We start from the raw sequence: 25,761 nt of genomic DNA on the forward strand, positions 1-25,761 counted from the left end.
CATTTTGGGACTTGTTCTGCCTGAGGTGTTGGTGAATGTGGGACTTGTTTAATTTAGACTGAAGCCAACTGTGGCCTTATCAGCAAAGTTTATATGGGCTTATATTCTTTCCCCATCTCTTTGGTTTAATATTAGTGTTTCCAATTCTTTGCAAGCTTATGCCCAGGTTCTGGCACATACATAAAAGCCAGCACACACATCAAAAAGCTTATTTATTGGATGCAATCAAAGTGCTGCTGCTTTGTGGGCAATAACCACAGGGCTATGCAAATGTCATTTTAAAGCATGCTGTGGCAGCATGACATTTGGGTCACCGCTAATCAAATTTCCTCTCTTGCACCCTGGTTTCAAAGATTGGTTAAAATGGGCTTGCCAATCTGTTCCCAGGGGAATCTGGTTAGTGTCTTGTGTTGCCCTTGCTGGGCTTCAGCAATCCTGCTTTCTTCATGAGGTTTGGAGCTATCTTATCTTAGGATAATGATAGTCATAATAATGAATAGTCTGTGGTGCAGCTAAGCCAAAATCTAGGGGTCTGCAGCCCAGGGGTCCCCTAATGACTACATAGAGAGCAGCAGGAGGTGGAGACAGCGACAAACATGCCTCAGGTCTGTACCTGGCCCAGCACAAGCAAGCTGGGCTCCCGCTGGTCTCCCCAATATGCTTTCTTCCAATATGCCTTGAAATCATTTTATAATGGGTGGTGGCCTGCCAGGCACATACATGGTTGTAGATCTTCATTTTATTACTTTTATTTTACTGTTTTATTATCGTTTTCTACCACAAAATGGTTCTTATTTCCTGGTTTTAACACCAGGACAGCAGAAGCAAGTTCTGCTTTATTTCTGTAGTCATAGAATCATAGAATCATAGAGTTGGAAGAGACCACAAGGGCCATCGAGTCCAACCCCCTGCCAAGCAGGAAACACCATCAGAGCACTCCTGACATATGGTTGTCAAGCCTCTGCTTAAAGACCTCCAAAGTAGGAGACTCCACCACACTCCTTGGCAGCAAATTCCACTGTCAAACAGCTCTTACTGTCAGGAAGTTCTTCCTAATGTTTAGGTGGAATTTTCTTTCTTGTAGTTTGGATCCATTGCTCCGTGTCCGCTTCTCTGGAGCAGCAGAAAACAACCTTTCTCCCTCCTCCATGTGACATCCTTTTATATATTTGAACATGGCTATCATATCACCCCTTAACCTCCTCTTCTCCAGGCTAAACATGCCCAGCTCCCTTAATGGTGCTGGGATTTAAGCAGAGGTGGCCGGTTCCTCCAATAGGGCGCCTTCCTGCCTCCTTCCCAAAGCCTAGTAAGTGCTAGACTTTGGGAAGGAGGTGTGAGGGCTCTGACACGGTCATAGAGTCCTCCTGCCTTCTTCCCACAAAAATAATATAATAATTTATAATAATAATAATTTATTATTTATACTCCACCCATCCGGCTGGGCTTCCCCAACCGCTCTAGGCGGCTCCCAACAGATTAAAAACAGAATAAAACATCGAACATTACAAACTTCAGGTGTCTTCTAAAAGTCAGATAGTTGTTTATTTCCTTGACATCTGATGGGAGGGCATTCCACAGAGTGGGCGCCACTACCGAGAAGGCCCTCTGCCTGGTTCCCTGTAACTTGGCTTCTCTCAGTGAGGGAACTTCCAGAAGGCCCTCAGCACTGGATCTCAGTGTCCGGGCTGAATGATGGGGGTGGAGACGCTCCTTCAGGTATACTGGGCCAAGGCCTTTTAGGGTTTTAAAGGTCAGCACCAACACTTTGAATTGTGCTCAGAAACGTACTGGGAGCCAATTTGGGTCTTTCAGGACCGGTGTTATATAGTCTTGGCGGCCGCTCCCAGTCACCATTCTGGATTAGTACAGTGGTGCCTCGCAAGACGAAATTAATTCGTTCCGCAAGTTTTTTCTTCTTGCGAGTTTTTCGTCTTGCGAAGCACGGTTTCCCATAGGAATGCATTGAAAATCAATCAATGCGTTCCTATGGAGACCGTCCGGGGACAGAGGGGAAGCGCCCCTCTGTCCCCTCCTTTGAAGCAAGGAGCGGAGGGGAGAAGATCGCTTCTCCCCCTTGCCGCCCCTTGGTTCAAAAGGGGTCCGGGGAGAGAGGGGAAGGCGCTGCGCCTTCCCCTCTGTCCCCGGAGCTTGCGGGGCTGGCAACGGGGAGAAGCGATCTTCTCCCCGCCGCCCCTTGCTTCAAAAGAGGTCCGGGGACAGCGGGGACGACGCGCTGCGCTTCCCACTGTCCCCGGACCTCTTTTGAAGCAAGGGGCGGCGGGGTGTCCCCGGACCTCTTTTGAAGCAAGGGGCGGCGGGGAGAAGATCGCTTCTCCCCGCCACCCCTTGCTTCAAAAGAGGTCCGGGGACAGCGGGGAAGACGCGCTGCACTTCCTGCTATCCCCGGAGCTTGCGGGGCTGGCAACGGGGAGAAGCGATCTTCTCCCCGCCGCCCCTTGCTTCAAAAGAGGTCCGGGGACAGCGGGGAAGACGCGCTGTGCTTCCCGCTATTCCCGGAGCCTGCGGGGCAAGCTTTGTTTCGCGAAGCAAGCCCATAGGGAAATTTGTCTTGCGAAGCAACTCGAAAACGAAAAAACCTTTCGTTTTGTGAGTTTTTCGTCTCGCGAGGCGTTCGTCTTGCGGGGCACCACTGTAGTAGTTTCCGGGTCACCTTCAAAAGTAGCCCCACACAGAGCGCATTGCTGTAGTCCAAGCGGGAGATAACCAGAGCATGCACCACTCTGGCGAGACAGTCAGCAGGCAGGTCGGGTCTTAGCCTGCGTACCAGGTGGAGCTGGTAGACAGCTGTCCTGGACACAGAATTGACCTGTGCCTCTATGGGCAGCTGTGAGTCCAAAATGATTCCCAGGCTGCACACCTTCTCCTTCAGGGGCACAGTTACCCCATTTAGGACCAGGGAGTCCTCCACACCTGCCCGTCCCCTGTCCCTCCAAAACAGTACTTCTGTCTTGTCAGGATTCAACCTCAATCTGTTAGCCGCCATCCATCCTCCAACCACCTTCAGCTTGGTGAATGAGGATGGAGGGCTCTAGGATCTTACCAGAGTCTCACACCTCCTCAAAGACCAGTAGGCTCCCTTACCCAGTTTTGCAAAGGTGGCGCAAGGGTTGTGTGGGGGATGTCAAATTTTGGCCTTTGCACAGGGTGCAATATAACCAAGGTCCACCCCTGATTTATGTAGGATCGCCATCTTTCAAAAAGTGAAAATCCAGACACAAAATATGAGAATGTGCATGGACACCACTTTGGGTACATGTTTTGCTTCAGCATATCTGGATAGTAGTGACAGTTGTAAAGCATGCAGTGGTGGAAGGGTGGGGAGAAACGTCCATTGCGTTCTTCACAATTGAAGTAATAAGCATGGCCTGATGAGACCCTTGAGTTCAGGGTCAACAATCGCTCAGCTGCACCACGCCACTGTGTGTGCTACAGTGAATGGCTTTTTCTATCAGAGGTTTTAATGGGCTTTCATTGCAGAAATTGTTTGAGCATGATCCAGGGCATCCTGCCATGTTTTAGAATGTGTGAACTTTTTTGAGATGAGAGCGTCTGGTAAGAAAGAACTGGTATTAATGAACAGGGGAGGCAGAATTTCTAGAAACTCTGAAATGATTGGTTGCTAAGGTACTCTGTTCCAGAGTTTTTACTGAGCATGCATGTATATGCTGTGCTGATTTTGGAAGAACACTTTGTGTGCTCTCACAAGGAAGATCCTTGTAGTATTCTTACTGCAAACCTCCAAAAAGGCCACTTCTGATTTTACTTCTGGGGCAGAGTAGCGACAGTAATACAACTTCTTGCTATTTTCCTGTTCTTTTTTTCACCTCTTGCCAGTTCAAGGTGCCTTTAGACCGAGAGCAACCAAGAGTGTCCACTGGTACTTATTGCCACCAGAGCAGAATAACATTCTATTTCAGGATAATCTCTTTTCGCTTCCTTGGGTCAGTGCCTCACAAGCCCTTGTGGGCCCAGTTCATTATTGTATTATGTCACACAGTGATGGGATGAGTGGGAACTGGATCTGTCTACCTGCTGGTTTGTGTTTGTTTTGGATCTCAGCGGCTCAAATCATGAGCCGATCCATGGCTTTGCAATGGTTTTAGTGCTGGCTAACACATGTTAGGGGACGCGGGTGGCGCGGTGGGTTAAACCACAGAGCCTAGGACTTGCCGATCAGAAGGTCGGCGGTTCGAATCCCCGCGACGGGGTGAGCTCCCGTTGCTCGGTCCCTGCTCCTGCCAACCTAGCAGTTCGAAAGCATGTCAAAGTGCAAGTAGATAAATAGGTACCGCTCTGGCAGGAAGGTCAACGGTGTTTCCGTGCGCTGTTCTGGTTCGCCACATGCTGGCCACATGACCCAGAAGCTGTACGCCGGCTCCCTCGGTCAATAAAGCGAGATGAGCGCCGCAACCCCAGAGTTAGCCACGACTGGACCTAATGGTCAGGGGTCCCTTTACCCTTTACCTTTAACACATGTTAGAACTAGTGTAACATGGCAACAGCCAGATTCCATCCATCAGTCTTAGCGAAGTGTGTGTGTGTGTGTGTGAGAGAGAGAGAGAGAGAGAGAGAACTATTAATGCCCAGATAAGCCAAATTGTGGCCCAGGCTTACACAAACTTCTGTGGCAAAGCAGAGAGAGGAATTCAGATCAATGTCTTCCTGTGCTTTGATCACGAGACCAGTCCTTTGGGGCTGCAGTTCCAAAATAGTAGCAGTATAAGAACGGGCAGCAAGCCGTAGATATTCTAATCCCTTCGATGCTGTGGCATTTACTTCCCCCTACCCATAGGAGTTCTGTTTTCATCGCTGGAATGCAATTGCACTCATTCCATGCTCAAGGAATTAAGTCATTTATATCTGGACTTGTTTATACTGGAGTCCTGGTGGGAAGGAGGGTTTTGTGTGGGAAAATTCTCTTTCCCTGGCGTTCCACCCCCCCAACCTCTTCCCATTACTGGGACTGTAACACAGTTAACTTTGGAGTGAATCTGTAGGTGACTAAATTAGTGCAAAGAGTTCTTTCCGAGTCATACCGAACCCAAAGCAGGGACTTCTTGACATATTTCAACAAGAGAACATGGAATAGTCCCTCACTAGGCGTCATTCTTTGACCTCTTGAAAAAAATGGGATATTTTAGGATGTGGTATACTGGATTTGGAGCACACTGGTGAACAGCTGGTTCCTCACTCTCAGAATATCAGAACAGCTTACGAAAAAGAAAAATAGCACCCCCAGTTCTCCTCAGACGACAACCTTTTGTATCTTGCTTAATTTCCCCTTATGTTGTCCGAAGAAGATTCCAACCCCCCCCCCCAAGAATTTGAGTTCAAATATGCAATGCTTTTGTGCGGTAGTTGTTTGAGAATCCCCCCCCCCTCAGTTTCTTGAGACCTTTGCTGATTATATGGTATCAAATCACAGTTCATCTGTCTTCACTTCCAGCTGTATTTTCCTCTTGCCATTCAGTAATGAGAGATGAAGTCATCCTGCTTTTTGAGCGTTTGTAAAATACGAACGTGACGTTTTGCCAAAACGCTCTTCAATATTACTAAATATGAAGGGCTCCCCACCCCACTTTGGGATTTACATCCTTTTAAATGGAGCAACAGAGCCTTTAGGGTAGGTTATAGCATAATGCTTCTCACTTTGTAAAGCATGCACAGGCCTAAACAAGTCCAAAAACATTCTTCACAGAATCACAGATTTATGGAGTTGGAAGGGCGCATAGGGGTCATCTAGTCCAACCCCCTGCAATGCATGATTATTTCACCCAGTATATGATCCAACCCACGACCCTGATATTAAGAGTGTTATCCTCTACTGACTTGCTGGTTTTGTGTTCTTAAAGGCAAAATAATATTTCATGATGAATTCATCAAGTTAATCCTGTATTTCACTTTTCTTTTTAGAATTAAAGCTGGGTGGTTGTTTTTTAATTTGGCCAGTTTTGAAATTTCCTTCGTATTTGGGGAGTTCAGGTGATAATTGTTCCAATGCAAATGATATGGTAGAGAGAGGTAAGCATTCCTTAACGTGTTTTGTAAGTTAAATTGTCACATCAGCTGTTAAAACTCCACTGTGCATTCTTTCTTTTCGGCAGACTTACATCGGTAGTGTGGTGATATCGATAAATCCATACAGATTGCTCCCTATTTATTCCCCGGAAAAAGTGGAAGAATACAGAAACAGAAACTTCTATGAACTCAGACCTCACATGTAAGTATGTAAAAAGTTTCAGGTTCTTATTCTTCTTCAAGAAATGCAGTTTATAGACGGGAACAGCTGTTTCCTGCAAGTCACAGAATGTGTTTGATCCGTCGTGCCTTTGATTAGCTCTAAGTTTATTCGCATAATTTTTTGTTCCAATGGAAGAAATCTGGATATTTTGTTCACTGATTGTGATAGAAGTTGGTCTTACAGATGACATTGCTTTCTAGTTATATCTTAGGCCAGAATTAGATGACACAGCAGATGCTTGGTGGCCGCTGAAAATAGGAGCCCTGTGTTTTGCGCTCTCTCCTACTCTTCCTGCCTTCAGTAACTAGACCTGACTGGGAGGCAGGGAGGGAGAGGAAGTGGCTGGAGGAGTATTTGCAAATGAATGGATGGACCTGGAAAAGTTGAAAGGTTAAGCTTACAAGGCAAGCTGGGTTAGGAATACCTGCTTGCTGAAATGGTAGACATGTTGCATGTAATGTTAAGCAGTGGCGTAGCGTGGGGGGTGCAGGGGGGGCCGGCCACACCGGGCGCAACATCTGGAGGTTAGGGTTAGGGGGCGCAAATCCACGGGTTAGGGGGCGCAAATTACTTGCCTTGCCCCGGGTGCTGACAACCCACGCTACGCCACTGATGTTAAGTCAAGCCCCCACGTTCCTCCCCTGGTCCTCCTGCTGTTGCCATGCTACTTCTGGTTAAACTGTGGTCTGGCTTAGCATTACCTCTGAATCTCCACGAATCATGTGCTGGGAGCCAAGAACAAATCTTGGTTGAAACTCGTGGCTTATCAGGAATGAGACAAACTATGAGCCCAACTTTGGAGGTCAAATGCGAAGCCAGACCATGACTTAGCCCTGGGAGGCATGTCATCAGTAGGATTGGGGAAGGAGGGCTGCAACCACAATCTTCAGTTTTATTATTTGTGCTAAGCCGCGGTTTACAAATGGAGATTCCCAACTCAGTTTGTTTTGTAATGTTAACTGGGTCAAAGTGCCTTTCTTCCTTTAGGCAGGGATGTGGGCCCTCTGTCCTTCATCACTCCCCTCTTTTCCTTCTTCCTGTCACAATTTTAGTTGCGCTTTCTATTTATAAAAAACTTCCTTTCGCCCTTGCTCTGTATCAAGAAGGTTTGGTGATTAAATGTTCTGATATCTCTGCAAACCGAAACCTTGTGAATTGAGATTGGGTATATGTAATTCCAAATTGAGAACAGGGCTTTGCATATATATCCCTGCTTTTTCACCAAGGGACCCCCCTCCTCAGTTAATCCGTACAATGACCCTGTAACATAGGCTAAGAGGCTGTGACTGACCTGAGATCAGCTGAGCTTCATGACTGCGTGGGGATTTGAATCCTGATCTCCCAGGTCACAGTCCGACACTCAACCACTACACCACACCTGCTTCCTAGAGTACTTCTGCTATGGGGGCAGCTATATAAATTAATTGTTTGATGTTTTGATGTGTTGAGGGTTTTTTCTTTACAAATGAAGCTGTACAGAAATGATGATGATGACGACGATGATAAATTCCATGGCAAAAAAAGGTGTCTAGACCTTCCATTGTCGCTACTGTAACCTAGGCTTAAGGTGCCATTTGGCAATTCGCTTATGCCTCTGAGTTTCTAACTGCTCCCAATTCCTTCAGCTGGGAGTTGGTGGGAGTTGCAGTTGAGGAACATCTCAGTTAAGAACACTGGAGAGCCAGTGTGGTGTAGTGGTTAGGAGCGGTAGTCTTGCAATCTGGGGAACCGGGTTCGCGTCTCTGCTCCTCCACATGCAGCTGCTGGGTGACCTTGGGCCAGTCACACTTCTCTGAAGTCTCTCAGCCCCACTCACCTCACAGAGTGTTTGTTGTGGGGGAGGAAGGAAAAGGAGAATGTTAGCCGCTCTGAGACTCCTTAGGGTGGTGATAAAGCAGGATATCAAATCCAAACTCCTCCTCCTCCTCCTCTTCTTCTTCTTCTTCTTCTTCTTCTTCTTCTGTTCTAAGATTTACTTGTACTCAGATTCTCAGTCTGGTCCTTTTTGGAAGGGATGGGGGATTTGTTCTTTATCCATCACCCCACTCCTTTTGTTGCTTTTGCCTGCTCAGAAAACCATTGAAATTGTTTAGTTCTGTGCGACAAGAGAGGATGCCTGGTATAGGAATAATCATGGCAATAGCCTGAGCCATCTCTGCATTCTAGGCACTCCCCAGTGTATCAATAGCATCTGTAGATGGATCACTAAGAAAATCCCCAAGAGATGACAGGAATCTGTGTTTGCCAAGGAGGCCATGAAATCCTGATGTCTACCAAGCGAATAAGTATTGGCATTCAATGTCAAAGCTCCTCATGGAAGTCTCAAGCGCCGCCTCTGAGACCACCTTAACTACCGCTGCGATTTTGCTGGAGGGCAAAGAAAAAACTTTTGCTGATGTGCTTTGTGTGGTTCTGGCCCGCTTCTGCCCGATCTCAGTTTGAGCAGCGAGGGAAGAATGTGCTGAGGAAGCAGGAAGGCAAATGTCAGGCTAAGAGGTCATGGGATGTGCAGTTCTGTGTCACTGGAGAACAAATTAAAGACAGGCATCAGGAAAACAAAATCTTAAATAACAGTTCCTTCCAACTTAAGTGGATTCCCTCTTATCTGGTATTCATGTGCTGCTTATTAGTACATATGCATACCCTCCAACATTTCTCTGATGAAAATAGGGACATCCTATTCATTAATAATAATAACTACCCCGCCCATCTGACTGGGTTGCCCCAACCACTCTGGGTGGCTTCCAACATAGTAAGAACATTATTAAACATTTAAAAGCTTCCCCTTACAAGGCTGCCTTCAGGTGTCTTCTAAAGATTGTGGAGTTACTTATCTCCTTGGCATCTGTTGCAAGGGTGTTCCCTATGCAGGGCTGCCTTCAGGTTCTATAGATATTTATCTCCTTGTCTCAGGGGTCACATAACTCCATACCCAACAACATTTCTTTGATGAAAAATAGGAACGTCCTAAGGATAGCTCAAAGGGGCGTGGGTGGCACTGGGGGTTAAACCACAGAGCCTAGGACTTGCCGATCAGAAGGTCGGTAGTTCGAATCCCCGCTCCCGTTCCTCGGTCCCTGCTCCTGCCAACCTAGCAGTTCGAAAGCACCCCAAAAAGTGCAAGTAGATAAATAGGTACCATTCTGGCGGGAAGGTAAACAGCATTTCTGTGCGCTGCTCTGCTTTGCCAGAAGTGGCTTAGTCATGCTGGTCACATGACCCGGAAGCTGTACGCCGGCTCCCTCGGCCAATAAAGCGAGATGAGCGCCGCAACCCCAGAGTTGGCCACCGCTGGGCCTAATGGTCAGGGGTCCCTTTACCTTTACATTTTTAAGGATAGCTCAACTAGTAGAGAATGAGACTCTTAATCTCAGGGTCGTGGGTTCAAAACCCACATTGGGCAAAAGATTCCTGCATTGCAGGGGATTGGACTAGATGACACTCATGATCCCTTCCAACTCTACAGTTCTATGATTAGGACATTCTGGGATCAAATCTGAAACCGGGGCAGCTTCTGCAAATCTGGGACTGTCCCTGGAAAATAGGGACACTTGGAGGGTCTGCATATGGCTTGAGTGCATGCATAACAGATATATGTGGCAAGGTAGGGAAAATGTGTCTTATGAGGACAGGCAAGGCACTGTCTCTTTTTGTTGACATTTTAAAAGCACCATTAGCTACTCAATTAACCACATTTCTGGGTCCAAATGATGGATGCCCCCACCCTGTACTTGGCTTCTCTGTTCTATGTTAATGGCAGATATTAGAGGCAATATTTAAATGTGTGTGTATATAAGCAAAATAAATAGTTGTTTATTGTGCCCGCTCCCCTCGGGGTGGCAGTTTTGGGGGGAGAAGAGAGAAACCTCCTAAGTTTCCTGTAGCAGTATAGCCGGCCATGTGGTTATATTTGGCTCCTCTTGCAGGGTCGTGCTTGAAAACGTGTTAATTACAGTTGCAACCTAATTTTAAGTCTTACCAAGAATTGATACTTTTTAAAGCAATCAGGGTTCCAGTAAAACAAAAGTGAAAAGTAGACTCGGGCAAGGTTGGTTGGTCTCAAAAGGCCACTGACCGTCCTTTAACCTGATAATTATGTGCTTCTTAGCTTTCCTGGTTTCAGTATTGAACTGTTATTGAACAGTATTATGTACACTAAGATGTTAGGCCTTTTTGTGGCAGATATAATTCATGCATCTGAGCTGGAGTCTTGCAGGGGCGGCGGGGGCGGGAAATCATATACCATATACAGTGGTACCTCGGGTTAAGTACTTAATTCGTTCCAGAGGTCCGTACTTAACCTGAAACTGTTCTTAACCTGAAGCACCACTTTAGCTAATGGGGCCTCCCGCTGCTGCCGCGCCGCCAGAGCGCAATTTCGGTTCTCATCCTGAAGCAAAGTTCTTAACCTGAAGCACTATTTCTGGGTTAGCAGAGTCTGTAACCCGAAGCGTATGTAACCTGAGGTACCACTGTATTAAAAGATGGGGAAGAAAGCTTGGATGAATGGTTTAAAAATGGGTGCATAGCTATCTTTTTATAGAACTCCCACCTATTTTGAATACATAATTCTCTCTGTGTGGTGTGTGTTCACATCAATCCCTGTGGAACTGGGTGGTGGTTTGAAAGTGTCCAGAAGGCATGGAGAATTCTGCTAACTTTTTCTAAAAGGAAGTTGCATTTTTTTTTTTTTTTTTTGCAGATTAGTGTTTAGGGGGTTGTGGAATTCACTGTGCAGCTATGCCTTCCCTCGGGCCACTCAGATCAATGTGGATGTTAACAGTGCGATGATGCAGATACTTTTGCATTCTCCCTGTCTGCGTGGAATTCGCCAGACATGCCCTGCAGCAAACTTCACCCTTAACTCCCGGACCCCATGAAAATGGTTGCGGGTTTTCAGCATACGCCTTAAACAATTTTGTCCTCCATAATCAAAGCACATACTTAATCTGTATGGAACTCTTAACAAGCACACATAGCACCGTGCACCAGAGTGATGCTAATTAAAAAAACAAACACATTAGTAAAAATAAAATATTTGGTCTTGAAGCCCAGGCTGTTGAGAAGAGGCACACCAAACTAGCACATTTTTGGGGAAAATTAAGACGTCTTCATCCCTGTAGTGTAATGAAAATCATGAGCTCCAGGGCTTCTGGTAATTTGGCTCAGGTCAAAGCAGCCTCTCTGTCTCCAGTATTAGCAAATAAAATAAAATAAATTGAGTATAGAGCCAAGGACACATATTCCTGAGTGTTCTTTGACCTTTTTGTGGACCACCTGACTGGAATTTAGGGGCATCCCAGTGATCTGTATGGCACTGTTTGAGAAACCTCTTACTTACAAGTCACTTCTGTCTTTTGGAAGGCAGACAAAAATATTCTGTTTGGGTAAGCCCTTACGGCATCAGATGTGGAGTAGGTGAGGAACAGGCCAGAGGTTTCCCCTGGCTGCTATAGTTTATACCATGGCTTAACACATCTCCCCCAAATGTCAGTTGTAGTTGTGACTTTACGCATTGGCTAAGAAAACTGAAATATGTTAGTAGGCACATTTCTCATGAAAGAATGGGACATAGTGATGCTTGCACAGTTTGCCTCTTAAGTTCTTGAAGGACTTGAATTTCTTTTCTCTTTTTAATGAAAATTGAGAATTGGATACACCTAGTAGCATGGCTAGAATCAAGGTAAAGGTACCCCTGACCGTTAGGTCCAGTTACGGACGACTCTGGGGTTGCAGCGCTCATCTCGCTCTATAGGCCGAGAGCCAGCGTTTGTCTGCAGACAGCTTCTGGGTCATGTGGCCAGCATGACAAAACCGCTTCTGGCGAACCAGAGCAGCACACAGAAATGCCGTTTACCTTCCCGACGGAGTGGTACCTATTTATCTACTTGCACTTTGACGTGCTTTCGAACTGCTAGGTGGGCAGGAGCTGGGACTGAACAACAGGAGCTCACTCCGTCAGGGGATTCGAATCGCCAACCTTCTGATCGGCAAGCCCTAGGCTCTGTGGTTTAGACCACAGCGCCACCCGTGTCCCAGAATCGACGTAAAACCTGGTGAATCAGGCAATATGGCAACCCTAGTGGATACCTAAATTCAATTTCAGTTGGCACTCCTATCCCAAGACCTCCTCCAAAATACTTTGCAGTGCTCACTTCTTTGTGAAATTCCTAATGTTCTTGTATGTCAGGATTATGAATCAGAAATAGTTAAAATACTTTCACTAGAACACTGTTTAGATTTCCTGTTACTGGCAAGATCTCTTATTACTCAATGTTCATGGTGAACTACTGTCAGTCTTGCTTTGGTGAACAAGTTTATAAAGTAATGTTCATAAAGTGAGCATCTGGCGAGAGAACTGCTAACTTCAGTATTTCACCATATTGTATATGTGTGTTTTCTTAATGAAACGTCTTTGTGTCTGGAGTATTTAATGGCCTGTAATTTTTTTGAGGAGATGGTATGTGCTTCTGCCCTCGATTCCACGCATAGATATATTTTTAATTAATTGGTTCTGTAGGATTAGAATTGCATTGAGAGCTACATGTTGTTTATGTAATGGGAAGTGGTTTTGCAAATTGGTTCTACCAGATCCTGACTGTAGCTTAATGTTGTTGGGGCCTTTTCTCAGTGAGGAAAAGGAAAGCTGAGAAAACAATGCACTTGTAAACGTAAACACATCTGCGCTCTTTGAGCACTGACACATGGACACTTCCACTGTAGACTACTGTGCGGCCTCGCAAGTACATTTAAAAAGAGAAAAGAAACACAGTCATTAAAAGATACTACGCTGCTCATGCTAGGATTGCCAGCTATTTTTTTTTTTTTATTGTGCCCAGTGCTTGGAGCCCTCTGGAAAAATGGATGAAGTTAGTAGTACAGTGGTGCCTCGCAAGATGAAAAGAATCCGTTCTGTGATTCTCTTCGTCTAGCGGTTTTTTCGTCTTGCGAAGCAAGCCCATTGAAGGATTAGTGGATTAGCGCTATTAGCGGCTTTTAGCGGCTTATCTGCTGATCGGATCAGCTGATAAGCGGCTTAGTGGCTTAGAAAAAGGGGGGGGTGGAAAAAAACCAGCAGGAACTCGCAATACATTGTCGTCTTGCGAAGCAAGCCCATAGGAAATTCATTTTGCGAAGCACCTCCAAAATGGAAAACTCTTTCGTCTAGCGAGTTTTCCGTCTTGCGAGGCATTCGTCTTGCTGGGCACCACTGTATTTAATGCAGAGGGAGTCTGTTCACCTAAGGTGCACAATTTAAAAGCTGATGGGGAGGCCTCTTCCATCTCACTCCTTGATTTCTGGCTACTGGCTTAGAAGCAAATCTAAACCACAAACAGGTCACTTCTATTTCTGGTTGGTTGGCAGCCCTTGTCTCCTATATGACCAATGCCCTGAAAACCAAGACTTCCCCACTTAGCTGCTTAGATGAGATCCTAGCTTTCCACATGTAACTAGGGTGGTTAAACATTGAAGCGGATGTGCAATTTTATTACAGTGGTACCTTGGTTCTCAAACTTAGTCCGTTCCTGAAGTCCGTTCCGAAACCAAAGCATTTCAAAACCAAGGCGCGCTTTCCCATAGAAAGTAATGTAAAACGGATTAATCCGTTCCAGACTTTTAAAAACAACCCCTAAAACAGCAATTTAACATGAATTTTATGATCTAACAAAACCATAAAAGGAAAGCAATAAACAATGCTCGGGTTACATACGCTTCAGGTTACATACGCTTCAGGTTACAGACTTCGCTAACCCAGAAATAGTGCTTCAGGTTAAGAACTTTGCTTCAGGATGAGAACAGAAATCGCATGGTGGCTGCGCAGCAGCAGCGGGAGGCCCCATTAGCTAAAGTGGTGCTTCAGGTTAAGAACAGTTTCAGGTTAAGAATGGACCTCCGGAACGAATTAAGTACTTAACCTGAGGTACCACTGTACTGCAGTCACACAATCAATCAATCAGTAGCTGAACTGGGTTCCACACAGTCACAAAAACAAAACAAAAAAGCTACAAAAACAAAAACGCAAAATAAATAAGCAAAAACAGACAGACCTCAGCGTAACACTCAAAACGGAAGTGTGGCACTCAAATCATCAGCGTAACACTCAAAACGAAAGTACCACTGTATTATTATTATTATTATTATTATTATTATTATTATTATTATTATTATCATCATCATCATCATCATCATCAATGCATTTATTATTAATAATAATTGTAATAAAAAAACTACCCCATTGAAATTTTAGGAGCTTTGGTCTTGAAGATAGCTGGTCTTGGAGAGACAGATGCTTTAGCAGTCTTCAGATGTTTGCCCAAATGAGCGGGGAGAGCATGATCACACACTCTGCCTCCATGCTCCCATTGTCTTAAAAAGTGAAATGTGAGCTGATCCCAGATTTGGCAAAGGAGGAAAGCCTTTAGTGAACTTGTGGCAATCAGATTAAGTTCTGAGATAGGAGTGACATTCCGACCAGGTGCGGCGGTGATGGGGGCATAATTTCACCCCCGCCCCAGTAAACCTGGACCTAGCAGTTTCCGACAGGACAGTTTATGGATGGATTTCAGAAAACTGTAAAGCGTCAAACCCATCACCCAAATCCAAAAGGCGTAAGGGAGTCAGAAGTCAACATTGCTTAGTTTAAGTTGTTATTCTAAATAAGAAGTGTGAAGATGTGCCCTGTGTAAATGAAAGAGATATAAACTAAAGTATTTGGCATGAGTGCTGATGGCTCTCTCTTATATTCCCTTTGTTCCTAGTAAATATGACCATTAGTTGTAGAGGCCCCCAGTTGCAATTAACAGCAGCTGCATGTCCCTTTCATTGAAAATGTGTCATTTATGTTTAAGGCTTTATTTTACCCCTCCCTGCTTCAATTTACAGCATACAAATGGCATCCATCTGCTGCCCTTAAGTGCCTTTGGCCATTATTCAAAGTAACAATAAGGGTGGCAGCAATAAGTCCTTAGAAACAGCTATTTTGCTGAAAAGCTGATAGCTTGAACCTCACCCCCTAAGCAAATCCTTAATAAATAGGCTAGCCTTATCTTGCTTCTATTTTGGATTTTTGTTTTAACTGTCTTTGGTCTGGGAAGCTTTGGATTTATAAAAGGGAACAAAAGTTTCTAGCTATTAAGATACACAAAATATTATTAAACGCGTACAAGATGGAACCAACAGTTTTTGATAACTTAAATGTTAAAGACTGAATTGAATGGTGGCTTTGGCTTAGAGCAGGGGTCTGCAACCCGCGGCTCCGGAGCCGCATGTGGCTCTTTTACACCTTTGCCGCGGCTCCGGGGCAGATACTAGCGAGGGGAAGGCGCATTGTGCCCCCGACACTCCCCACTGTGGCGGGCGCTGTACTGGCTGTGACGTCGCATGGGGGCGGTGCGTGCATTAGTCACGCACTGTCCCGACGTCACCTTCCCGCCCGCTGTCAGATCGGAGGGCAGTGGCGCGCATGCTTTAAATGTCGCAATGGTTTTGCGGCTCCCAGTTTTTCCCCCTTCGGAAACGGGTCCAAGTGGCTCTTTTTGTCTTAAAGGTTGCAGACCCCTGGCTTAGAGCAATGGCTCGTAATTAGCCAAGTACTGCAGACCCCCTGATTTTCCAAAAGCCAAACCATGGACCCCTTGCTTTTGAAAACGTTGAAATCTCTGCGGTAGTTTTTCTTATGTGACTAGTACCACCATAGCTCCAACATGTCCCAGCTCAAATTGGGGATGCATGTCTTCCGGGACACGAGTCACATGACCCACACGAGAGCACAGCCCCGCCCTCAACAGATGTCCCAGACAGTCGATGGGTATGTGCCATACATTTGTCCATGCAGGTTGAGGACTTTATTATCTGTATGCTAACATAGCAATCCTAACATAAGGTAAAGGTAAAGGGACCCCTGACCATTAGGTCCATCCACGGATGACTCTGGGGTTGCGGAGCTCACCCCATCGTGGGGATTCGAACCGCCACCCTTTTGATCGGCAAGCCCTAGGCTCTGTGGTTTAACCCACAGTGCCACCCATGTCACTAACCATTGATTATTCAGAGAAAGAAGCATGCAAGTCAGAGAAATGGTAAAGAGGTTCCATTCCCCTTATATCTCTCCCCGCTGCCCCCCTCCGCCAATTGTAGGTGTAAACAGAATCACAAAATTGAATTATTTCCCCAAAGGAAGTGAAATATTACATTGAAAGTAGTTATAATAAATGACAGTCCTCAATATTAACTAAAAAGAGAGAGAGAACAAATTTATTGTCCCTTTTCTGCTTTAAAAATACAGTGGTACCTCGGGTTAAGTACTTAATTCATTCCGGAGGTCCATTCTTAACCTGAAACTGTTCTTAACCTGAAGCACCATTTTAGCTAATGGGGCCTCCTGCTGCCACCATGCCACCAGAGCACGATTTCTGTTCTCACCCTGAAGCAAAGTTCTTAACCTGAAGCACTAATTCTAGGTTAGCGGAGTCTGTAACTTGAAGCATATGTAACCTCAAGCATATGTAACCTGAGGTACCACTGTATATTGATCAAGTTAGTAAGTTTTCCTTAATGTACTAAAAGTGTGACTTCAACTTTAAATGTTTGTGTAAGTGTGTGAAGTCTTATTCTCAGTATCGTGTACTATGCCCTTTCCCTCCTCTTGTACAATTACTCTCCCCCACTCCCCGCCACCTTTATAAAAACCACACACCATGAAATCTACTCTATCACATTTTTTCAAATTACAAATAAAAAGATAAAATGGTAAAAGGAACGTTTCAGGCAATTGAGCATGTGGCTCAAAAACGTAAAAGCGGTGTACTTAAAACTGCGTATGTGCAAATGAGGAAAATATGCACAGCCGTTTGTGAGACTTATTAGTGGGATAGGATGAAAGAGAAAATGAGTGGCGGTGGCTGATTTTCCTTCTCTCCCCCCCCTCCCCCTTGGAACATTAAGAGTTGGTGCTTGCAAGGCAAATGGAAGCAGTGTGCCTTAATGTGAGGTTTGAAAAGAGCTAGGAGTCAATTAGACTCGGAGGCATTGAGGGTATTCCAGATGGTGGGGACATTGTATGAGAAGGATGTGCCACCTGCTGTGAGTAAGCAGCAGGGACAGACTGCGCTGTTGTTTGCTTACGGTGGGGGGAGGACAGTGTTTCGGGGGGGGGCAAGAAGGGTTGTGTTTGTAGTGTTCGTTCTGGCCCCAGAAAATTGACTGGGTATCGTCTCGCTGAAACGAGGGATTTCAGGACAAAAAGGAAAAGTTCAAAGGGAAGCATGTACCGCTCTCACGAGCATCTCATCATAACACGCACTTCTCTTGTTCGAAAAAGTTCTCTCTCTCTCTTGTTGCGTGTGGAGGTCCCCAAGCCACCCCTCGAAATAATTCACAATTCACACGTACTTTTAGCTTAAGGTTTTTGGCACTGTTTTGGCCACAACTTTATTAAAATACAAAATCTGTGAGTGGTTGCTTAGGCATTGGTTATGACTATCTGACCCCCCGCCTGGGACAGAACTGACTATCCAAACTCCATCGGACGCCAGTGAAGGGAAAACAATGTTGGGGATCAGATGAGCTGAGCGACAGTCCCTCACTGCTCACCCAACCAGGTCCCCAAGGCTTGCCGGCCCTGGTCCCATTTCTGGGAGGGATTGGACGAAATCGTGGCAAGCCCCAGGATTCCTTTAACAGAATTCCCTTCCAGCACCATTGGAGGGGCAGGCACAGCCTATCCTGACCCCTCCACCACCAATTTTTATAACCAATGCCTAACTGCAACCTTAAAAGTTGTGCCGAATTGCTAAGTAGTAGGCAAAAACCAGATGGCATCAGCCAAATGGCAAAATTCCTACTAGGCCCCTGCCCCAAGGCAGACGATCCCATGACAGGCAAAGCAAGGTCAACCAGAACACAGGGCGGGAGGACAGGTGATCCGATGCTCACTGCGAAAGAGAAAGCAGAAGCAGCGAGCCCCAATATGTAAAGCCTATGGTCCCACCTACACAATTTGCTACATGCAATTTGCCCCAGCAACCTGGTCAGCCAGTCATTGTGCCAGGCGCTAACCATTAACCTGCCTGGCAACAGAGGCCCCCACCGCAACCCGTGCTCTCATTTTAGGGAGAACACGCTTTACGTGATAGTCTTCAGGAATGACCCCTGGCGCCTTATCCTTGGGGCCCATGTTAAAAGATTTGGCTTGGTTTTGCTTGGACTAAAAACCAAGAAATCACTGCCTGCCCTGTGGCACAACGGGTCAGTGTCTCTGGCTGTTAACCAGAAGGTTGCGGGTTCGAGCCCACCCAGGGACTGTGGGCAGGATTCTTGCATTGCAGGGGGTTGGACTAGATGATCCTTGAGACCCCCTCCAACTCCGCAATTCTATTATTCTATACCAGGCATGGGCAAACTCTGGCCCTCCAGATGTTTGTAGTCCCAATTGTAGTCCCAAACATCTGGAGGGCCAGAGTTTGCCTGTGCGTGTTCTATACCCCGTGTTTTTGTAATAGAAGGTGACTTGAGAGCATATACTGCAGCCTGGCCATAAGTCTATGGAGAAAGAGGTGCCTGTTTCACAGCGGCTGGATGCTCCCAAAATCCAAGCCTGAGCAATTGTGAGATTCTGTTTTAAAACTTTGGTCTCTTTTTAGTGCCTAAGGGGTATGAACATTAAGAATATTATGTGTTAACGTGGGTAGGGTTTATTTGCTCCTGAGGCTTTTGAGTAGGGCAGGATCAGAAAGTGAATTAAAGACTCATTTTGAATATGATTCTTCGCTGAAACAGTGGTGTTTTTGAGAAGGTGGGCCAGAATTATGCAGGAAAGGTCAATGGGGAGAGAGGCGCATTTCATAGCATTTGAAAATCTCTGTCTTTGCCAACCCAGTGTCCTCCAGATGTTTCAGACTATGACCATTGCACGTGTTTTATTCTACTGTCCATTTAATGCAAAAAATCCAGGACAGATATTTCAACCCCATACTGAAAGGAAGGTTGAATTGTGCTGTCTCCTACAGGGCTTTCTTCTTATTCCATAGCTGTTATAAGACTTGAGAGGCACTTTTAAACTTATAGTTCTATTTTAAAGTATCTCCTTTTTTTTTGAACAGATGCCATTTTTTTGTATTCTCTCTATGCCGGAAAAGGTGATTGAATCCCATCAGCCTCGATGAGCAGAGCAGTGCTGGTTTGGGAGTTGCGATTCAAAGCACCCCGAGTGCATCGGGTTGCAGAAGGCTGCTGTCTATAGCATGGAGACTTAAAACTTACGAATCCCTCTTAAATTTACCCTGGTGCCTTATCGGTTTTAAGAATGGTGGTGGTGACACACGTACCTATGGGACTGCCTCTCCTGGTATGCCCCACGGAGGACCTTAAGGTCCACAAATGACAACATTTTGGAGGTCCCAAGTCGCAAGGTGGTTAGATTGGTCACAACTAGGGCCAGGGCCTTTTCAGTACTGGCCCCGACTTGGTGGAACGCTCTGTCACATGAGACTAGGGCCTTGAGGGACTCGACATCTTTCTGCAGGGCCTGCAAGACAGAGCTGTTCCGCCTGGCCTTTGGTTCGGACTCAGTCTGACCCTTATGTTTCCCTCCCCTTATGGTTTTGATCTATGGGCTATTATTAAAATGAGGCTGCTTTTTAAATTGTATTTTAACCTGTATTTTAAATTGGTTGGCGCCCCCCCCTGTTATGTTTTTATTGTAATTTTACTGGTGTTAGCTTCCCTGAGCCCGGCTCTGGCTGGGGAGGGGGGTATGTATAAATAAATAAATTATTATTATTATTATTATTATTATTATTATTATTATTATTATTATTATTCTTATTATTATTATTATTAAGGTGGCAAATGAGCACTGGGAGCGGGGGAGTAATAAAATACAAATTTTGCAAAGAAAATGTAGCCGCTCAGTATGGAGTAACTTAAATAGGTACCCCACGTCATCCTGAAGAACATTTGCTGGGGGGCAGGGTCCCCCCCCATGTGGTAGGAGACTAATACGGTTTCCTTTTACGTGAATACTTCACAACAATCCCTTATTTCATTTTTTTTAAAGGCAGTGAATAGCCCTGCTGACATCCTGGCAAAATAATTGGAAACACATGCTTGAAACTCTTAAAATGAGAGGAACGTGAAAGATTTATTTGGTTCAGTAATTACATGATTGCTCAGAAGACTGGATTGGTAATTGAGGTTTGCAGCTATGGATGTTAACAGTTATGAAGGGTAGGCACTGATATGGGTCAGGACTTCATGGCTGCCATGAGAGTCGTGGCGCTGCCCCCAAAGCATTATCAACCCTACACATGTAAGCAGGAGAACGGTGAGTTAAGAACACTTCATTGGGACCTCTTATAACTTCCTGGTGAAGCAGTGTGGTGTAGTGTAGTGATTTAAGTGTTGGACTAGACAAGGGTTCAAATCCTCACTCAGCCATGAAACTCACTGGGTGACCTTGGGCCAATCACAACTTCTCAGCCTAACCTACCTCATAGCGTTGTCGTGGGGATAAACGGGGGGGACGGGACCATCCACACCCCTAATCTCCTTGAAGGAAATATGGGATATAAATGTAATTAATAATAGCAATTTACACTTGATGTTTTCTTCAGAACTGGTGGGCTTGTTTGGGTGTGCTGCCTGCTACAGGCTAATGGTCCCATGAGAGCCCTTGAGACAGGGATCTCCACATTTTCTGCTGAGTGGCCAGCCAAAAAATGTCAGACTGCCAGCCGTCTCTCTCAGCTGCTCCTTGAGGTTGTGTCTGAAAAAACGAGCAGTTACATACAGTCTGTTACTTTGCCCCCAGCTCCAGGTTTGGAGGTGGGCGAATATAATACAGTGGTTCCTCGGGTTAAGAACTTAATTCGTTCTGGAGGTCTGTTCTTAACCTGAAACTGTTCTTAACCTGAGGTACCACTTTAGCTAATGGGGCCTCCCGCTGCCGGCGTGCCGCGATTTCTGTTCTCATCCTGAAGCAAAGTTCTTAACCCCGAGGTACTATTTCTGGGTTAGTGGAGTCTGTAACCTGAAGTGTGTGTAACCTGAAGCGTCCGTAACCCGAGGTAACACTGTAAAATGGTGCTTTTTGGAATAGAATGAAAAGAAGCTTTAACACTCTTCTTCAGAGTTTGCTGTGCCATAGTGCAATTGAGCGGACGCATGTGGCGCTGTGGGTTAAACCACAGAGCCTAGGGCTTGCCGATGAGAAGGTCGGCGGTTTGAATCCCCGCAATGGGGTGAGCTCCCGTTGCTCGGTCCCTGCTCCTGCCAACCTAGCAGTTCAAAAGCACGAAGTGCAAGTAGATAAATAGGTACCGTTCCGGTGGGAAAGTAAACGGTGTTTCCGTGCGCTGCTCTGGTTTGCCAGAAGCGGCTTAGTCATGCTGGCCACATGACCCAGAAGCTGTACGTCGGTTCCCTCGGCCAATAAAGCGAGATGAGTGCTGCAACCCCAGAGTTGTCCGCAACTGGACCTAATGGTCAGGGGTCCCTTTACCATTACCTAGTGCAATTAAAAGGATGATCGCCACGCCCTGCTCAAATCTCTAAACTGGAGAGGAAAACTGAGACTTGTTTTGATATTGTGCTTCAATGGTGTTGCCTTAGGGAATCTTTAATTTCACCTTATTTCAGCCCTCGCTTATCACTCTCAGTTGTATTACTTGGTTTGTTGATGCACACTCAGTCCTCTGCGTCCTCTTCCACTGCTGAGATCCTCTTTGAGCTCTTGGTTTTCCAGGGACTTGGGAGTCATGAAGCAGCTATCAAAGTGAGGTGGAAAACCCAAAAGTGAATCTGGCTAGAGATAAGGGCTTGTTTTTGAGCCACCTCTGTGGGTGATAATGGGAGCAAGGGAGCTATTTGTCCACTATAGTAAAGGTAAAGGTACCCCTGCCCGAGCGGGCCAGTCTTGACAGACTCTGGGGTTTGTGCGCCCATCTCACATTTATTGGCCGGGGGCCAGCGCTGTCCGGAGACACTTCCGGGTCACGTGGCCAGCGTGACAAAGCTGCATCTGGCGAGCCAGCGCAGCACACGGAACGCCGTTTACCTTCCCGCTGGTAAGCGGTACCTATTTATCTACTTGCACCCGGGGGTGCTTTCGAACTGCTAGGTTGGCAGGTGCTGGGACCCAGCAGCAGGAGCGCACCCCGCCGCGGGGATTCGAACTGCCGACCTTTCGATCGGCAAGCCCTAGGCGCTGAGGCTTTAACCCACAGCGCCACCCGCGTCCCCATTTGTCCACTATATTCCTTTGCAAATAGTTCAGACTGAGTTGATGAAAGTAGAATTGATAGTATTGAGAATCCTGGGTAGAATCTACACACACACATACCCCCCCTGTGAATATGCTTTTTTAAAAAACGTTTTGAAAAGTATTGAATTTTGCATAACTCACTATCTTCATTTACAGTAGTGTCACATTTGTATATTGCACTTTACATTTCTCTCCTGGAAGAGCCTTCAGGAGTGGCTTTTTAGGGGTCTAATGGTCTGCAACACAAAGGGGATTGGAAAAACCCTATAGCATGTATGTATAGCAATTAGATTCCTAGCTAGTGAATTTAGAAAGAGTTTGCAGCTTTAAAAGAAACAAAAGTTCTAGCTTACAAAATAAAGAGCTAGCTTACAAAAGAAAACCTATTAGAACAAAATCCAGAAACGTTCTTTCTCTCTCTTACTTTTTTCTGGATCGCTCTCCAGAGTCCTTTTCTATGCATAAGATGCGAACTTCTAATTTGACACTCAGAACTATAAGGCTTCCTGTGCAGACTACCAGCAAGAATGAATTTTATTCTACAAGCAAGGTAGCGTTTAAATGCACCTGCTCTCAGCTTGTGTTTGGCATTCGTTTGGATTGCCTAAGGTGACCTGGGGACAAGGTTTTGTGGCAGCTGGTGTTGATGTTATGCCTGTTAGTGGTGGCAGACTAGATGAGTTTTGTCACCCTACAACTCTGATCCTCTTCTGCAGAGTTGGTTAGGAGTCTACGTACCCCCATAGGTTTACCCGTTAAAACCAGCTGCCTAGAATTTTAGCCTTTGCAGAGTCAATTTTTTGCCACATCTCTCCTCTTCCACCATTTGAGCAGTACCTTTTCTTAGACGCACTCTCACATTACCTTGCAAGGTTTTTACTGCTGCCAGATGGAGCAGGCTGCAAGTTTAAGCATGCAGATGAAGCGACACATTTTTTGTATCTTTGATATGGTTAACATAATCATGGAGGTAATGGAAGAATGAGGCCTTTATCCACTCAATTATAACTCCAGAGAGCTTGACGAAAATGCTTGGTGCAATTTTTTTGTGGCTGAAAACAACACCACAGTGATAAATTGTCATGCAATAAATTGTAAAAATTACTCTGCCTCTCCCAAGGGACCTGAGGTGCATAGAAAATTGATTTCAAATAACTTCAGTTATGGCTTACAGCATGTCCTATGCATTTCAGTGAGATAAAGAGATTAAAATAGCACTACTACTTGTCAGTCACCTGACAATAGTGAAATGTACAAAATATTAAGCAGACTCTTCCCAAATGAATGCTTAAAATGGGGAGCGAAGCGGCATAAAGGCTCTCCATGGGTGGAAAGGTTGTGTTGCAGTAGTGCTTGAATTAGCCAGGCACCAGGCACATTTTGCCCCTGGCCAATGATGACTTGCGACCAAGTAAAGAGGTCTGAATTAGCCAGGCACCAGGCACATTTTGCCCCTGGCCAATGATGACTTGCGACCAAGTAAAGAGGTCTGGGTGCCAGGATGGTGTCTGACATTTCCACCACCCGGAGATGCATTCCTGGCGATCTTTGTTTTCACACACTAATACCGCATCCTGTAGAATTCTAACGGTTATATTGTATTTGCACAATCAGAGTGAATTTCAGGAATCTTAAATGCTTCTGAGCAGCCTGAGCAGGAGCAGTGATCAAAGCTATAGTTAATTGCTGTAGCTTGTCTTTGCTTACTCCACCCAACTGCCCAGCTCACAGTGGTGAATAATATTCTTATATTATGAATGGTCCATGTCACCATTAAGAAAAAGAGGTCGGAATAGGCCGGTTCTCAAAGTTCTTAACCTAGCTCAGGGTTGTCAGCTGAACTAGCCAGGTGCTTAACTGAGAATCAATCACCATCAGTCCGTTTGGAAAACATGACTTTAGAGCCGTCTTGCTCCAGAATGGCAACTAGACTGTAAGCTTGGCGACTGTAAGCTTGGTTTAAGGAGCATTTGGCGCCTAGCTTACATACCTGAGTTTCTGACACTGTGCTGCAGTCAGCATGCCCCTAAGAAACTCTGAAAATCAATTGAGTTGTTTTAACATTCCTTGGTATGACTTTAAACAACTGAATCAGAGGTTTAAGATGGTGTGCAATTCATGGGAGTTCAGCAGCAAGATTAATACAGTTGGTCTGCAGAGAACATATGGAATTTTTTTCAATACTTTTCTTTATTAATTTCCTTCTTTTTTCTCCTTTTCTTCCCTCCCCCACCCCTTTCTCTCCCTTTCCTCCTCCTTTGGTTCTTTTCCTCTTTTCACTTTCTTCTTTTGGTCCCCTTTCTGATCTGCTAAGAAAGAGCTAAAGTTAAACATGAAAAGTTGACTAACTCGAAGTGATGTTTTGTAGTTTGTTAACTATTGTTAAAGATGGTCAACTGTAATGAATTGATGTTTTAGTTATTGTTGATTTATTGTTATTGTCGAATCTTTAATAAAATTTATATTTTAAAAAAGCACTTAAAAGAACACATGGAAATTCTTTTTATAGTCTGGCTGTGATATTGGCAGAAACTGGCAAACGAAAACAGTGTTGGTAAGGGCCAAAGAGAGATGAGCAGTGCAGATTATTGGATACTTTGAAAGGGAACAGGGCGTTTTAATTCTTTACATCAGCAAGAGCCACAGAAGTATGCTCTGGATAAAGTGTGGATAATATTTACTTGGGCTGGTTATTCCTTAATAAATTTTTATTTATACCCCGCCCTCTCCACAAGACGGGCTCAGTGCGGCTAACAACCAATAATAAAAAGGAGTTGATTAAAATACAATTTAAAAGATTAAGAGACAACATTAAAACATTAGGGTGCAATCTCTTCATAGGAGGAGAAAGGAAAAAGAAAGAGAGGGAGGGAATCAAATTGGCTCCAAGCCAAAGGCCAGGTGGAACAACTCTGTCTTACAGGCACTGCGGAAAGAAATCAGATCCCGCAGGGCCCTGGTCTCATGAAACATAGCATTCCACCAGGCCGGAGCCAGCGTTGAAAAGGCCCTGGCTCTGGTTGAAGCCAATCTAACTTCCTTAGGGCCCGGGACCACTAGGGTGTTGCTATTTATGGACCTTAAGGTCCTCCTTGGGGCATATCAGGAGAGGCGGTCCCGTAGGTACGGTTGAATGTCTTAATTCATGTTTATGGTGTCTGCAAGCACAATTCAAAGTGCTGGTGTTGACCTTTAAAGCCCTAAACGGCCTCGATCCAGTATACCTGAAGGAGCA

The 25,761-nt window shown here is 45.4% G+C and overlaps 1 protein-coding gene across 5 annotated transcripts in view; it reads left to right on the forward strand.

Moving 5' to 3' along the window:
* The window catches only part of MYO1B (myosin IB), a 148,390-nt gene that overhangs the window by 49,203 nt on the left and 73,426 nt on the right, over positions 1-25,761 (forward strand). For all 5 annotated transcript variants that reach the window (XM_082227779.1, XM_082227778.1, XM_082227780.1 and 2 more), the window contains one exon: positions 6,129-6,244. In XM_082227779.1, the coding sequence (XP_082083905.1) occupies positions 6,129-6,244 (116 nt within the window). The remainder of the gene's footprint in view (positions 1-6,128; positions 6,245-25,761) is intronic.

This window comes from Podarcis vaucheri (assembly GCF_965113315.1).
Source record: "Podarcis vaucheri genome assembly, chromosome: 1".
Classification (NCBI taxonomy): Eukaryota; Metazoa; Chordata; class Lepidosauria; order Squamata; family Lacertidae; genus Podarcis; species Podarcis vaucheri.